The sequence below is a fragment of the Corylus avellana genome, chromosome 7 (genome assembly GCF_965113065.1).
Source record: "Corylus avellana chromosome 7, dhCorAvel1.hap1.2, whole genome shotgun sequence".
Classification (NCBI taxonomy): Eukaryota; Viridiplantae; Streptophyta; class Magnoliopsida; order Fagales; family Betulaceae; genus Corylus; species Corylus avellana.
This window is the reverse complement of record NC_142496.1, coordinates 10,183,159-10,196,509: the sequence shown is the minus strand read 5'-3', so window position 1 is coordinate 10,196,509 and position 13,351 is coordinate 10,183,159. Positions and strand designations below refer to the sequence as shown.

The 13,351-nt window shown below is 34.8% G+C and overlaps 1 protein-coding gene across 2 annotated transcripts; it reads right to left on the bottom strand.

Moving 5' to 3' along the window:
- Positions 1-720: 720 nt before the first annotated feature.
- LOC132185864 (DNAse I-like superfamily protein) lies at positions 721-10,280 on the bottom strand. 2 transcript variants are annotated; one of them, XM_059599667.2, is made up of 13 exons: positions 9,975-10,280; positions 9,611-9,774; positions 9,427-9,492; positions 8,992-9,044; positions 8,804-8,885; positions 8,619-8,705; positions 5,279-5,371; positions 5,177-5,209; positions 4,910-5,022; positions 4,038-4,149; positions 2,819-2,904; positions 2,649-2,733; positions 721-968 (listed from the first exon to the last, which is right to left on the bottom strand). In XM_059599667.2, exons 1-13 carry the CDS (start codon positions 10,255-10,257, stop codon positions 867-869), a joined length of 1,359 nt encoding a protein of 452 aa, XP_059455650.2. In that variant the 5' UTR covers positions 10,258-10,280; the 3' UTR covers positions 721-866. The 2 variants fall into 2 exon arrangements, with proteins under 2 accessions (XP_059455650.2, XP_059455651.2); XM_059599668.2 differs by having other exon boundaries at positions 9,611-9,734; positions 9,975-10,058.
- Positions 10,281-13,351: the final 3,071 nt, after the last annotated feature.

Sequence of the window (13,351 nt, the reverse complement as noted above, 5' to 3'; positions counted from 1 at the left end):
TTTTATATAGTAATATTTTAATGGGTAAAGTTTACTTAACCCTCTCAAACTACCACCCCAATGACAATCTATCCCTCAAACTATCAATTGTGACAATTTACCCTAAAAATTACCAAAACAATGACAATGTACCCCTAAATTTAACAAAATAACAAAATTACTCTTACTAAAATAAATACAAAATACTAAAATTTAATTTAATTTTTTCAAAATTTTAAGGTTATTTCAGTCTTTTTGAAAATTTTATAAGGGTAATTTCTTCATTTTGCTAGCATTAGGGGGTACATCGTCTTTGTTTTGGTAGTTTGGGAGATAAATTGTCATAATTAATAGTTTGGGGGATAGATTGTCATTGGAGTGGTAGTTTAAAGAAATTAAGTGGATTTTACCCTATTTTAATTTTGTAATTAGAATATGATGAATTATCTTTGTAATATAATAGATATAGCTTAAATTATTATTATTATTATTATTATTATTGTGAGTCTTAACATAGACTCACAATAAAACTTGAGATTATTATTCTCGAGATATAGCTTGAATTATTATTATTCTCGAGTTTATATACATACGTATAAACTCGAGATTTGATTATTCAAGATTCAAGTTAATTTATTTAATCAACTTAAATGATAAAATCTTAACAATAATTAATTAACTAATAATTAGTATGAATTTACTTTATATAAGAAATAAATAAGTTAACTAAGCATCTTGTGAACGAGTTCAAGTTTACTCAAAAAATAAATGAGACAAGTTTGAATAAGTTATCTAGTTCAATAATAAATTCGAGCTCGGCTCGTGTTTGAAATTAAATTAAATAAACAAAACTTAAACATTCAATACTTGACTCGAGTACACCTCAACTAATCATTTTTGTCTCCAGATTCTGGGGCAGGTATGTCTTCTTTTGTTCTTTGTGTGAATGCAAACTCAGAAACCAAGGCCAAGTGATCGCTACCCACTTTCTGCACAAGAAACAAACAACTAAACCTACAACCACAGCTCTACATACAATTAAAAAAAAATACTAAATAATTTAAAATTTTATAATACTACTAAATACCTTTTAGGAGAAACTTTACTTTGCACCTTTAAACTACTACGCGATTTAAGAAGACTCTTCCAAATTTTAAAAACTCTTAATTTAACCTCTTGAATTTTCAATTTGATTTAATTGAACTCCCCCCCTAGATTCAGCCATTAACCCTCAACAAAAATTACTAAAAAGACCAAATTACCCTTCGATTTTTTTTTAATAATTTAAAATTAAGGGTAAATTTAGAATTTTTTTTTTAAAATCAGGGGTATAAGAGTCATTTTATCACTTTTAACATTTAAAATCTGACGGAAGGGGATATATCACATCAAATTAAAAGTTCACGAGGTAAGATTGAGAGTTTTTGAAATTTAAGAGTCTTCTCAAAATGCATAATAGTTCAATGATTTTAAATGAAGTTTTCCCTAATTTTTAATATGCGCTATAACCAATTGCTGCTAAAACCTACCAGGCTACTGTGTAAGGCAACAACATTGTGATCCTAAACATGGGCAAATATAGAGCCAAGTTTGATAAAAAACAAAACAAAACAAAACAAATAAAACAAACAATCGAACTTACAAATATATCCAACCAAATTATTTTGTAGTTGTTTTTCTACCCTAAACTCAACATAGAGATATTATGCAGCATCAACCAACTACCAACTTGTTTGCTTACCAATAATTAGCATATCCAAGGAGAACCACAACGGGTTTGAGAAGGACAAATGTTCTTCAGTAGAATGGGATATGTCAACACATTCCCAGGGAAAATTTCACACAGGACAGCAGCTGAGTCTTGTAACTTCTACCTCTAATTTGGGGAATTAGGGTTTGGGGTTTGATATAGGTAGCTTGGTTAGGATTTAGATCTGATTTGATTTAATATTTAGATCCATCACAGCAAAGTAGTGAGAGAACAGATTAAAGGGCAAGCACAGAGAATAACAAAGAAACAGAACAATAGAGATTCCACAGAAATCAAACACATCTCTAAGATTTCAGTCCTCACTTCTCACTGATGTTCTATGCTCCCAAATTTGAGAATTACAACTCTTTTGTAATGCTAAAGGAAACCCCAAGGAAAAACAAACTCCATCCCTATGATAAAATAAACCATGGCCCTTCATTGAAAATCTAATTAAAAGGCATAAATAAGCCAACAGAAAAATATTTTACAAGTAATTGACTACCGTGGACACTAGTTGGACCAAAAAGACTTATAAATTGAGTACATCCCATAAGCTTTAGTTTTTATTATTTTCCAACCAGACCATTGCTGCAACATCATAATTTGTTTAAGTTTTTTTTTTTTTTGGATGAATATAATTTCTTTAAGTTCTTGTTGTTCTTTCTTTTTTTAGTTTTAAGAAAAGAAAAACTGCTTTTGAGTTTCATGTACAAGATTCAAACCCACAATCAAGCAAGAGAATCCTAAACCTTAAAACACTAACCCTCACTTAATTTCGTTTTCTGACCAAAATCTATGCATAAGACAAACTGTAATAATCCCTTCAAAGTGGAATTCTATATCTCTATTCATTGAAAAACTTTAAAAAATTTCAACTCAAATTGCATCAGGCGGCAGAAGTCTTGAGTGTTCCTACCTTGCATGGGAGACCACCTGTACTGTGTAGAATATCAAATGGAATGGTATCTAGAACTCTCGTAGGTACAAGACCATCAGAGTACCTGTATCAGTACAAGAAATTTGATTTTTCCATCATCATGAACCATTATTACAATCATCATCATAACTTTCAGGCCAGAAATTTACCATAAATAGTCAACAGTTCCAAGAAACTTCGAGTGGTAGGATGTAGCTAAAGGTTCACCATCAGGCCCCCGTGTTTTTGTAGAGCCCTGAGAATGTATAGATATGAAATAGAAGAAAATATTAGTGAGTGTTTGTACAAGATAGGAAGATCAAACTACCAACCTAGGAAGACGAAGATGAACAAAATCTAAGGCCCGTTTGTTTCGGCGTAAAATAATGGACAATCCAAAAATAATTTCCTTTGACTACAGAAAACCTAGGACTTGGGGGAAAACAAAAACGCTTTTCCACACTTGAGAAGTGCCACACTGCCCCTGGTTCTCTCACACAACTAAGTTCTCATAGCTCCTCTTTGCCGTTGCAATGGGCACCAAGTACTCCCTACCATCTAGCGCCCAACAATTCCCACTGGAATCTGAACCTAGCCCACCAGCATCTCACAGCACTGACCCAGTATGGACGGGTAGTCAAGCCTTCCAGTGGCAGCCCAGCCAAGGACTTCCCAGTCACCCTCTGCAGTGCCTCTCGCCGGATCCCTGCCAACCTCTTGCAATTGCCTAGCTTCAATTCCAGTCAGTACAATGGTGTCGTCCCCGGCACCACCGACTTCATAATCTCCTCGACCTCTTGGCTTGTCAGAGCTGCCATGGCCTCAGTGGGCACAACTTGGGGTGGAGGCAGTGCACAATCAATGAGCCCTGCCACAAGAGACTTTCCGAGTGTCCTCATAGAAAATCATGTCCTCAGCATGGTTTTTGTCATCGGTGGCGGCCCATATGTCGGTGGAAGGGCAAAAAATGGACTGGACAAAGCTAAGGAGGTAGATGAAGGAGGCGACCAAGGTGACGATTTTGGAGAGGTAAAACATGAGTAGAGGGGTCAAGTTGCAGATCTTCTTGCAACACGGCGTCAACAAGAAGTAAGCCACCGAAAGAAGAGGGTGAAGAACACTGCATTGGTCAGGTACAGAGGCAAAGGCAAATTTACAGTAACTAATAAAGAATAAGAATGATAGAGGTGCTGATGGGTTGATGGATGATGAAGTTGCTGGGTTTAACACGAGGAAGGCTGGACATTTTCCAACCCATTTTCAGTGATGCTACCAAACAACAGAAAAATAGCTAATTTTCCCCAAAAACATTTTTAGACAAAAAAATGTTTTACGCCGAAACAAACTGGGCCTAAACTACAATGTTTTAAAAGAGTAGGACCTAATTACCTTCACTGTGGCGTAGGCACTGGCAAGCTTCAGTTGATGCACAAGTAAATGGCACCCAGCATTTCCAGTAGCAACTTTTACCTCTTCATCCGTCCAGCAATTTTCAAATAATCTGAAATGAACAGAGTTCAAACATATGAAGTTCAATGGTCCCAAATAAGAAATATAATATATATGTTCACTGTTCAGAATAAGAAATGATGAACAAGAATCAAGATGTTCTAATGAACCCAAACCCAGCATATGCCTATAAAATCAACAACTCCAAAACAAGCCTTACTACGTTTAAAATCGTCGAATAGGACAAGATCATAAGATGAGAAGAAAAAATGAAGATACCAATTGAAATGATAAAATTCAAACTATGATAGAAAAGGAAGATAGTGGACTAGTAATTTAAGTAAATGATTTTAACTCACAAAAGCACAAGACCTGCAGTTTTAAGATAGAGAACTAGACTCTGGCATCAAACATCATAGAATCCTTAATAAATAAGATGCAAATCCCACATAAATCTACCAGAAGGTGACAAAAGCATTCCAATGCTCTGTTGTTTTAGAAATTCAGAAAGGGAAGAACCTCTATTCATATATGATTGAGAAAAGAAAAGAAGGTAGTGTTTGATTGCTAATGAGATAATAAAAGGAGCAGACTATGTTGATCTGTGCCCATATTGCATAAGTCTTAAGCTAAAAAATCTCGTTTTGAAAACTGTATGAAAATAATGAACCTGGGCCCCGTCCAAGAACAGTTGTGCTGCTCTAGCCAAAGTTCTCAACCAAATGAAATGTATGTATCCATTATGTGAATTACATAAATATATCAGTGCCTGAGGAAAGTAACATGTAACTACCAAAAACAAGAAATTCTACCTGTTCATCAAGATAAATGGACTCTTCATTTCTTTCTTGACACCCAGAACTTGAGCAGGATGACAACTTCTCTGCCCAGATAAGTCTCTTCTATCATATGATAAGATATTTAGCTGCAAAATAGAAACCATAATCAATTTCAATCAAGCACCTTGGCTGTTAAATGTGTATTTTGGTTCACAAAATGACTATTGTCAGGATCATTCCTGTAGAGAATGACTTCTATAACCGTGATAATGTTCATGAGGTTAACAACTAAGCAATCACCTTGGAGGATGACAGGAACTTGTATATTGCACTCTGTCAATGAGAAGGGTAAGAATTAGAGCAAGAAGTATATCAAGACAAAAATAGCTTAGGATATTTCACCTGAGGAGTGCCATTGAAATCACCGGCAAGCACAACAGGGGCATTACCCCATTTTGCTGAGAGGCTTTGAGCCCTTGACAAGAGAAAGCGTATCTGAAAAGCTAAGCTATTCAATATCAAAGCACATCAGCAAATCAATGCAGAACATTGAAAAGCTTGATATCAATTTTAAGAAGCAAACCACAGTTTTTTTCATTAACATTAAATACACAAACTTTTATGCAAAAAGTTATTACACCATTAAGTAATTAACCAAAACTTCAATAACAAGTTCAACCAAAACTTCAACCAAATTACCCAGAATGTTGATAATAACTGTCGCTTTCTTATTGCCATTCTTCCTTTTTTTTTTTTTTTTTTTTTTTTTTTTTTTTCTCTCTCTTATTTCTATAAGCAAATTTCACTCTTGCTAGAAATAAAGATTCTGCACAAATCTCACAAACGTTTTTTTAATAAGTTCAAAATAAGCTAACACCAACAACCATGAATTGGTACTCTTACATGTGCTCACATTTTCCAAAGAAAAAATTCCTTAAACCAAATCTATAAAGGGGGTGGGGGGAGAGCAAAGACAACCAAATCACCCATCACCCAAAATGTTGATAATAACTGTCGCTTTCTTATTGCCATTCTTCCTTTTTTTTTTTTTTTTTTTTTTTTTTTTCCTCTTATTTCTACAAGCAAATTTCACTCTTGCTAGAAATAAAGATTCTGCACAAATCTCACAAATTTTTTTTAATAAGTAAAGCAAATTCATTAAAAAGCACAAGGAGCGCAACTCAAGTACATACAACACCAATTTATCACTATGATGTGATGTATGCGGAGATTATCCATAGCGAGAAATTTTCCTAAAGATGTTGTCTAAGTGAAGAAAGTCACCCTCAAAGGAGCCTTAGACCTCAAGATGCTCTTTCAAGGGAATGAGAATCAACATTGGCAAGAACTTTGTCATTTTGACCTCAAAAGATCGTCTTTTCGAAGGAATCCAACAAAGCTTATTATCACCTCTCCGACCCTAACGGAATACGGAGCATTGAAAAAAGTTAAAACATAATCCGCTTCTCAATTATGCACCAATTTGATAAAATCCATGTCCCAAAGCATCTCCTTATTGTGAGCAGACATATATGGTCAGCCACCAGAGCATCCTTATCCCTTGCAAATTTGCAATTATGGTCGTAAATGAACAAAGCCACTGGCAAACAGGCTTGGGCTCAAATTGGATTAGCTTGGCTTGAACTTGATTCATTTATTAAACAAACAGTGCTTGAACAAGTTTATAGGCTCGTTTATTAAACAAGTCAAACTCGTATAAACTCGTATAACTTCATTTTCATTATCTTTTAGTATTATTTTTAACTTTGTAATAAGAACATCTCAAGTATTTAAAAAGATAAAAAAGAATTCTTTTCGTAATGTAATAGATCCAACTTAAATTATTGTGAGATTGCAACAAAGATATGGAGTGCGGTTTTGCAGTTGTTTGGTGGGTTATGCCTTGAGGGTGAGCGAGTTGTTGGAAAATTAGAGGGGGCAATTGGGAAATCGTAATGCTTTGAAAATATGGAGGTTGGCCCCTTTGTGTCTAGTGTGGTGTCTTTGGAGCGAGCGGAACATAAGAAGCTTTGAAGTTCGTAAAAATGGATTACTAGAGATGAAGAAGATGATGTTACAATCCCTTTATACTTGGAGAGTGGCATAAAATAGTTTGTCTGTTACTAATTTTTCTGAGATTTTGGAATTATGTTCTTTTTCTATAATTTAGGGGTTCTCTTATATACTTCATGTGTACTAAGGTTGCGCCCCTTTGCGCTTTGAATGAATATATATTACTTATCAAAAAAAAAAAAAAAATAGAATTATTGTAATTATGAGTCTAGATATAAATATATGTGTGTGTGTATGTAATAAATGCATATACATATTAGAAGACAAACATATAGATTCAAGATTTGATTATTTAAGATTCGATTTAATTTATCTAGTTAACTTTAACATTAATTAATTAACTAATAATTAGTATGAATTTACGAAGAAAAAAAAAATTAATAACCACGAAATTTACTTTATTTATGCAATGAATAAGTTAATTGAGTTGCTTGTGAATAAATTCGAGTTCATTTTTTTTTTTTGATAAGTAAATGTATTATAAAGCAAAGGCGCAGAGGGGCGCAACCCATTTACACGGGCGGTATAAAAAGAGAGCGCCTAAGAGGGAGAGAAATGAAAAAAAAAATCAGAAAAGCTAATCTCTATAGGAGCTAGCCAAGCGGCCGTCCAAGAGTAAAGAGTGAAGAGGAAAAAATGGGTCAATTCCTCTATAGTCCTAGTGGAATTATCAAAACATCTAGCATTTCTTTCATTCCATATACACCACATAAGACACAGAGGGATCATCTTCCACACAAATAAATTCGAGTTCATTTGAAAAATAAATGAACAAAATTTGAACAAATTATCTAATTTGCTGATAAGTTCGAGCTCGACTCGTATTTAAAAGGAGTAATGCTACTCTTCACACCCGTTGATCACACTCATCTCACACCCGCAGATGTAACATGTTTTAAATGACTTCTCATGTCATCCATTTAAATAAAACAAGAGAGAAGCCACTTAAAAAGGCATCATGTCAGCCGGTGTGACCTGGGTGTGATAAATGGATGTGAAGGATAGCATTACTCGTTTAAATGAACCGAGCTTAAACAATCAATACTCGGCTCGGCTTCAGCCCTACTTGCAATGCAAAATAACTTCGAAGAGGTTTCCTTAAAAGAACGATCCCCACACCAAATGTCAGTTCAAAACCTAGTCTGAGAGCCGTCATCCACCTCGATACTAACAAAACTTAAGAACGCATCGCAACCCCTCTTAATATGTTTCCATAGACTCGACCAATATGGCCTAGTGACAACTTTAGAGCATCAACCACCCCAGTAAATTACCATATTTTTTTATCAACTACCTGTAGCTAGCTACCCATCTATGGTGGATAACCCAAGGGTTAGGGGCGTGCTGATAACGACTTCACCATATGGTGAACAAACCAAATGACACCATATCACCCCATTAGTGAATGCCCAATACCTCTAACCACATTATTGTCCCACCTGGTTAAAATCTCAAGTTACCGAGCTCGACTCACAAGCTTTTTTGACGTGGTTAGAATACAAAATCAATTGGGTGAAGGTGCTATGAGATACATTAGATGCACTTCATATCTGAGAAAAATCATTGTGAGAGGATGTTAAGTTGCCTAATTTAAGCCCTAGACCATAAGGAAAGTAATTATCTTCAAGTTATGAATAATATAATAGGACATCAAGGTAAAAGGACTTACCTGACCTAATTTAACATCCCCACGGCTTGGGTTATAAAGCACATGGATGTTACCAATAAGTAGTCTTCTTGATTCATCTTTACGCATCTGCCTGCATGATGGGCAAAGTTAGATGCCAAAGCATCAAAATGACCATTTATCATAATACTGCAACAAAATATCAGCATATGCTAATAAATTGATACCTCAAAAACAGAAAGTTGAGCAACATTATCATGAAGACCATACACCTTAAATTCAATACTCTCTGCCTCTAATAACTGCAACCTGATGAAAAGAAGTTCAAAACTATTCATTTATTGCAACCTAACCAGTATCAGAAACAATAATATGAAAAACGATTATTTAAAAAAAAAAAAAAAAAAATCCTTACTCATTGGCTTTCCAAAACATGGCACAGCCATCAACAGTATCTCCAGTGCGTCTCTACAATTGCAAAAAACTTACTTTGAATTTTCAGTTTTAACTTAAATATAACCCGCATAAGAATACAGGGCTTGACACTCATACAGCTCCATTTGCAAAGGTTTCCAGGTCTTAAAAAAAAAGGCTCAGTTATAAAGTGAAAGGCCACCAACATAAGTAGTAAAATATTAGCTTAAAAAGCAAGTCAAATGAAGGTGGAAATTTTAAGGTTTTTTGAAGAAAAGTTTCGAATCAGTTGGTTTAAGCTGAATTTTACTAAACAATATATCAAGCACGATTTTCAAATGGCACCTGAATGGAACTGTATGAAGGTCAAATACAATTAAATGTGTCTGAAAATACTAACTTCTTGGACAAAGTTGGCTCAAATTTGAAAATTAACCTTATAAGACCCAACATAACCCGCTTTCACCAAATTGTCTGATAGATCATAATATTTGTCCACTTCCTAACAAAATCACAACAGCCAGCATAAACCAAACTCCAAATCAGTAAAAAAAATTACCCACAACAATCAAAAGGCAAACACAAAATGAATAAATAAATAATAACAAAATGAACCTTACTTGCAAACAGATTATATCAGGGTTCCACCCCAGGAGTTCTTTGCATATGACCCCTTTACGCCGCTCCCATTTCATGTAAGAAGAAGGAACATTTACGTAGAGATCTCTGTGCTTTGAAGCATTTCTGTCCCCCAATATGTTATAAGACACAACCGTAAATCTCTCTGGCACGCACACAAGCCGCAAACCAAAACAAAATTAATGCATTGCTCAATCAATGTGCTAGAGTTTTGCTACGTAATTCTCTAAAACAGGAAAGTTCACAGAACCAACTTCATTTTAGAACTTGATCATGCAATTCAAACGCTAGTGTTCCGTTTGGTTGCCAAGAATATTCCCAGGGCAATATTAATAATATACGTACCTGGGGATGCAAGTGGCTGATCAGCTTCGACCCAGTGGCGGACAATCTCCGGATCGTGATCCAACGGCCTACGTCTCAGGGCGTTGTACCATCGACGGTTGTAGGAGCGGGAAGATAAGGAAGACGACGATGGAGGAGAATCTGTGGGACCAGAGGTGCAGCAAGAGATGGTGAGCTTGAAGGATGAAAAGAAGAAGGGGCCGCGCTTCGGCGTGCCCGAGCTTGTGATGGACGTGGCCATGGGCGCGCGCGCGCGGAGCCAAGAAGAGACTTCGCAGCCCATCCTCGAAGCGCTTGAGTTTTTTTTTTTTTTTTTTTTGAAATGCTCGAGGCGCTTGAGTTTGTGGCTGTGGCTGGGCGCTGAAGCGACTGAACTCAATTTTTTTTTTTTTTTTTTTTTTTTAAGTCAATTATCCGAGTAAAATTGCTGTTGTTCGCGGTTGCCATTATTTTGAAACGTGGAATTCAAAATGACGACATATATTTGGCTAAAATATAGTTTGTTCCTTAAAATTGCATTTAATTTTTATGGATAAATATAAAATTGGTCCACGTAATTAGTTTAAATTACAAATCACTTTATGTGATATAAAAAATAATTTATAAGTTCATTTAACTAACCTAAATTACAAATCACTCATTGCGATATAAAAAATTATTTATAGATTCTCGGGATAGGTCAATACAGTTTACTCCTTAAAATTAATTTACGTTACTTTGCTACATTATACCCAATAAAAACGCGACACGTATTATTATTTTATATGACAACTATAATTCTTCGCATCATTTTGGACGCCAACTAAGATTACACATTAGCTTTCACTTCACGTTATACTACAACAGTAAATTAACATAATCTCTTCTATCCCCAAAATTTTACTTTGTGTGTAACCCTCCCTCATTTTCATCTTCCTCGCCATGATTTGAGAGTATTTTGCGAAAATTTGACAATCACATTTTGTGAAGTGGCTATGGAAGATGAAGATGAGTGAGGGTTACACACGGGATAAAGTTTTAGGGATATAAGAGATTATGTTAATTTATTGTAACAATATGACGTGGAGTGATGGCTTATGTGTAATCTTAGTTAGCTTCCTAAAATGATGTGAAAAATCCTAGTTGTCATTTTTTAAAGTCATAAATTAATGATAACAAGTGTCACATTTTTATTGGGTATGACGTGACAAAGTAACTAACTTTGATAAGTTATTTAACGGGAATTGATTTTAGAGAGTAAATTGTTATTTTTGCCTACCATGAGAACTTATAAATTATTTTTTATACCATATGGAGTTATTTATAATTTAGGTTAATTACAAGATTTATAAATTATTTTTTATACCACAGTGAGTGATTTGTAAATTACGCGTAAATCTAGGAAACATTGTCCTAAGAAAATTCTTCGAAGCTAGCAAGTCAGCTACATAAGATGGCGAAACATCCATTTAGAGTGTTACGAAGTTTTAAAGAAGAAAGGGTGGAAGTGATTGGTTGGACATCTGAATGATCGGGGAAAGTACTGTAAATTCTTTTATTTATTTATTTTTCCATTTTATTTTCCGCACTTCAATTCAAGATTTCTTTCTTTCTTTTTTTTTTTTTTTTTCATTTTATTTCTTGTCATTTTATTATTTGTTTCTAACAGCAATTAATCTTATGATACCTATTTCTGTAAGACAATATTGCTGTAAGTTTTTGACAGGAATGTGTTGAATGTGTTTGAATATGTTTAAAGACAATATCTTTAAATTTCAAATTATGTGTTTGAATATGTTGCTTTAGTTCGAGATGCAACTTCTCTTTGCGAGGTGCAACTCATCTTTCTTTCAGCGGTGAGACTCTACCCAAAAATCCATTGTTGGCCAGTGAGTCCCTTTTCAACATGGGCCTAGCTTTATTTTCTGCTGGCCTTCGTTTATTTTCTTTTATTTCTCATTCGTCCCGATTCACTCGCTGATAATATGCTCTTTTAAATCATGAATTCTCTGATAAGTGATTTATTCTATCTCTTTACATCTCCGTCTCAAATTGCCTTTCTTTCTTTCTTTCTTAAAATAAATGAATGAATTCTCCAATAAATAAGCCAGAGAAGGAATTCCACTCTATCATTACCGAATTGACTCCAGTCCAAGGTCTCACCTCGACTGATCGCGATCGTCATCCCGTCTCACACACAGCCCCCAGGTAGTTTCGAGGGGGTTATTGTGCATGTGAAACTTCAAACTGTTGACCTATACTCTACAAGAAATTATACTTGTGACATTAACTCCCCATGTTAAAATTAATTGGTCATTTCTCTTGCATAGCACTTACTTCAATCGGTTAGGGCCACACTTCATGAAGCAGAGGTCATTAGTTTTACACTACCACTGGTACTTCAATCGCCAGGTGAATGTGTATGTATATTACTATGAGAAGGAAAATAAAAGTAGAAACATGTTTGTCTCAATTTTGTACTCATGTAAAAATCGATGGATAGATTGATTTTATAATATTAGAATGTACAATGAGTAATTTATCACTTTTGAAAATTAAAAGGACTAATTTGATACACACGAAAAGCATAATGACGGATTTTGTATTTTACACTAAAATTAATTGGTCATTTTACTTGCTCATCATTTCTTGTACATGGAAAATGTCCCACTAGGAAGGAACCTCTGCCACGTACAAATTTGAAACTTAAAAGTCCTTCTACTATGTTTGGTTACATGGGTATGGTATCTATTGGATCAAAAATTTGTCATGCGAGGTCTTGGTTAATACTCTCCTACTACTAGAAAATGAGTGGTTAGCAGGCCTCCGTTGATAAATGGTTAATTTGTTAAGTGTGAACAAATTCACATGTGGGGCGCAAGAGGTCAATACAAGGTTTGATCATCTCATGAATCTCTGAAAAGGAATGGGATTAAATTCGCACCAAGGATGTATTATGTTTCTTTTACACCATGGAAGAGCTTAAATTCAGGAATCTTATATTATTTTACCTGTATGTATGTTTGTTTTGCATTCTATTGATATTGGTTCAGTGCGCTTGCTTGTATTCTTTTAAAATGCCCAACAAATGTTACATCACCAATTATCCACAATTTTTAAGCCCATAGGAAATGGAAAATGGTAGCCTCTTAATCATATAAATTATATTATAATACTCTCTCTCAAGTATAGGCTCAAACTCCTCAATAGGTGAGGCCGAATACACCGAATTTTGAACTAAAATGGGGGTGGAATGAAAAAGACAATGAGCGAACTCAATACCTTGTCTCCGCGAGAGGATGTTGGACTTAAAGACATCATAGTGACAAAGTACCCAAAAATAGTTGTGCACTAGTCATCCTCCTTTTTCTTTTTCTTATTTTTTTTTTTACTCTTTC

Excerpts from the sequence above, each read along its gene's own strand:
- LOC132185864 (XM_059599667.2), bottom strand. The coding sequence starts at position 10,257 with ATGGGCTGCGAAGTCTCTTCTTGGCTCCGCGCGCGCGCGCCCATGGCC. Across the intron at positions 8,886-8,991 it reads ATGTTTTGGAAAGCCAATGA|GTTGCAGTTATTAGAGGCAG; the intron begins GTAAGGATTTTT and ends TCTTTTCATCAG. Across the intron at positions 969-2,648 it reads CAGGTGGTCTCCCATGCAAG|AAAGTGGGTAGCGATCACTT; the intron begins GTAGGAACACTC and ends TTTCTTGTGCAG.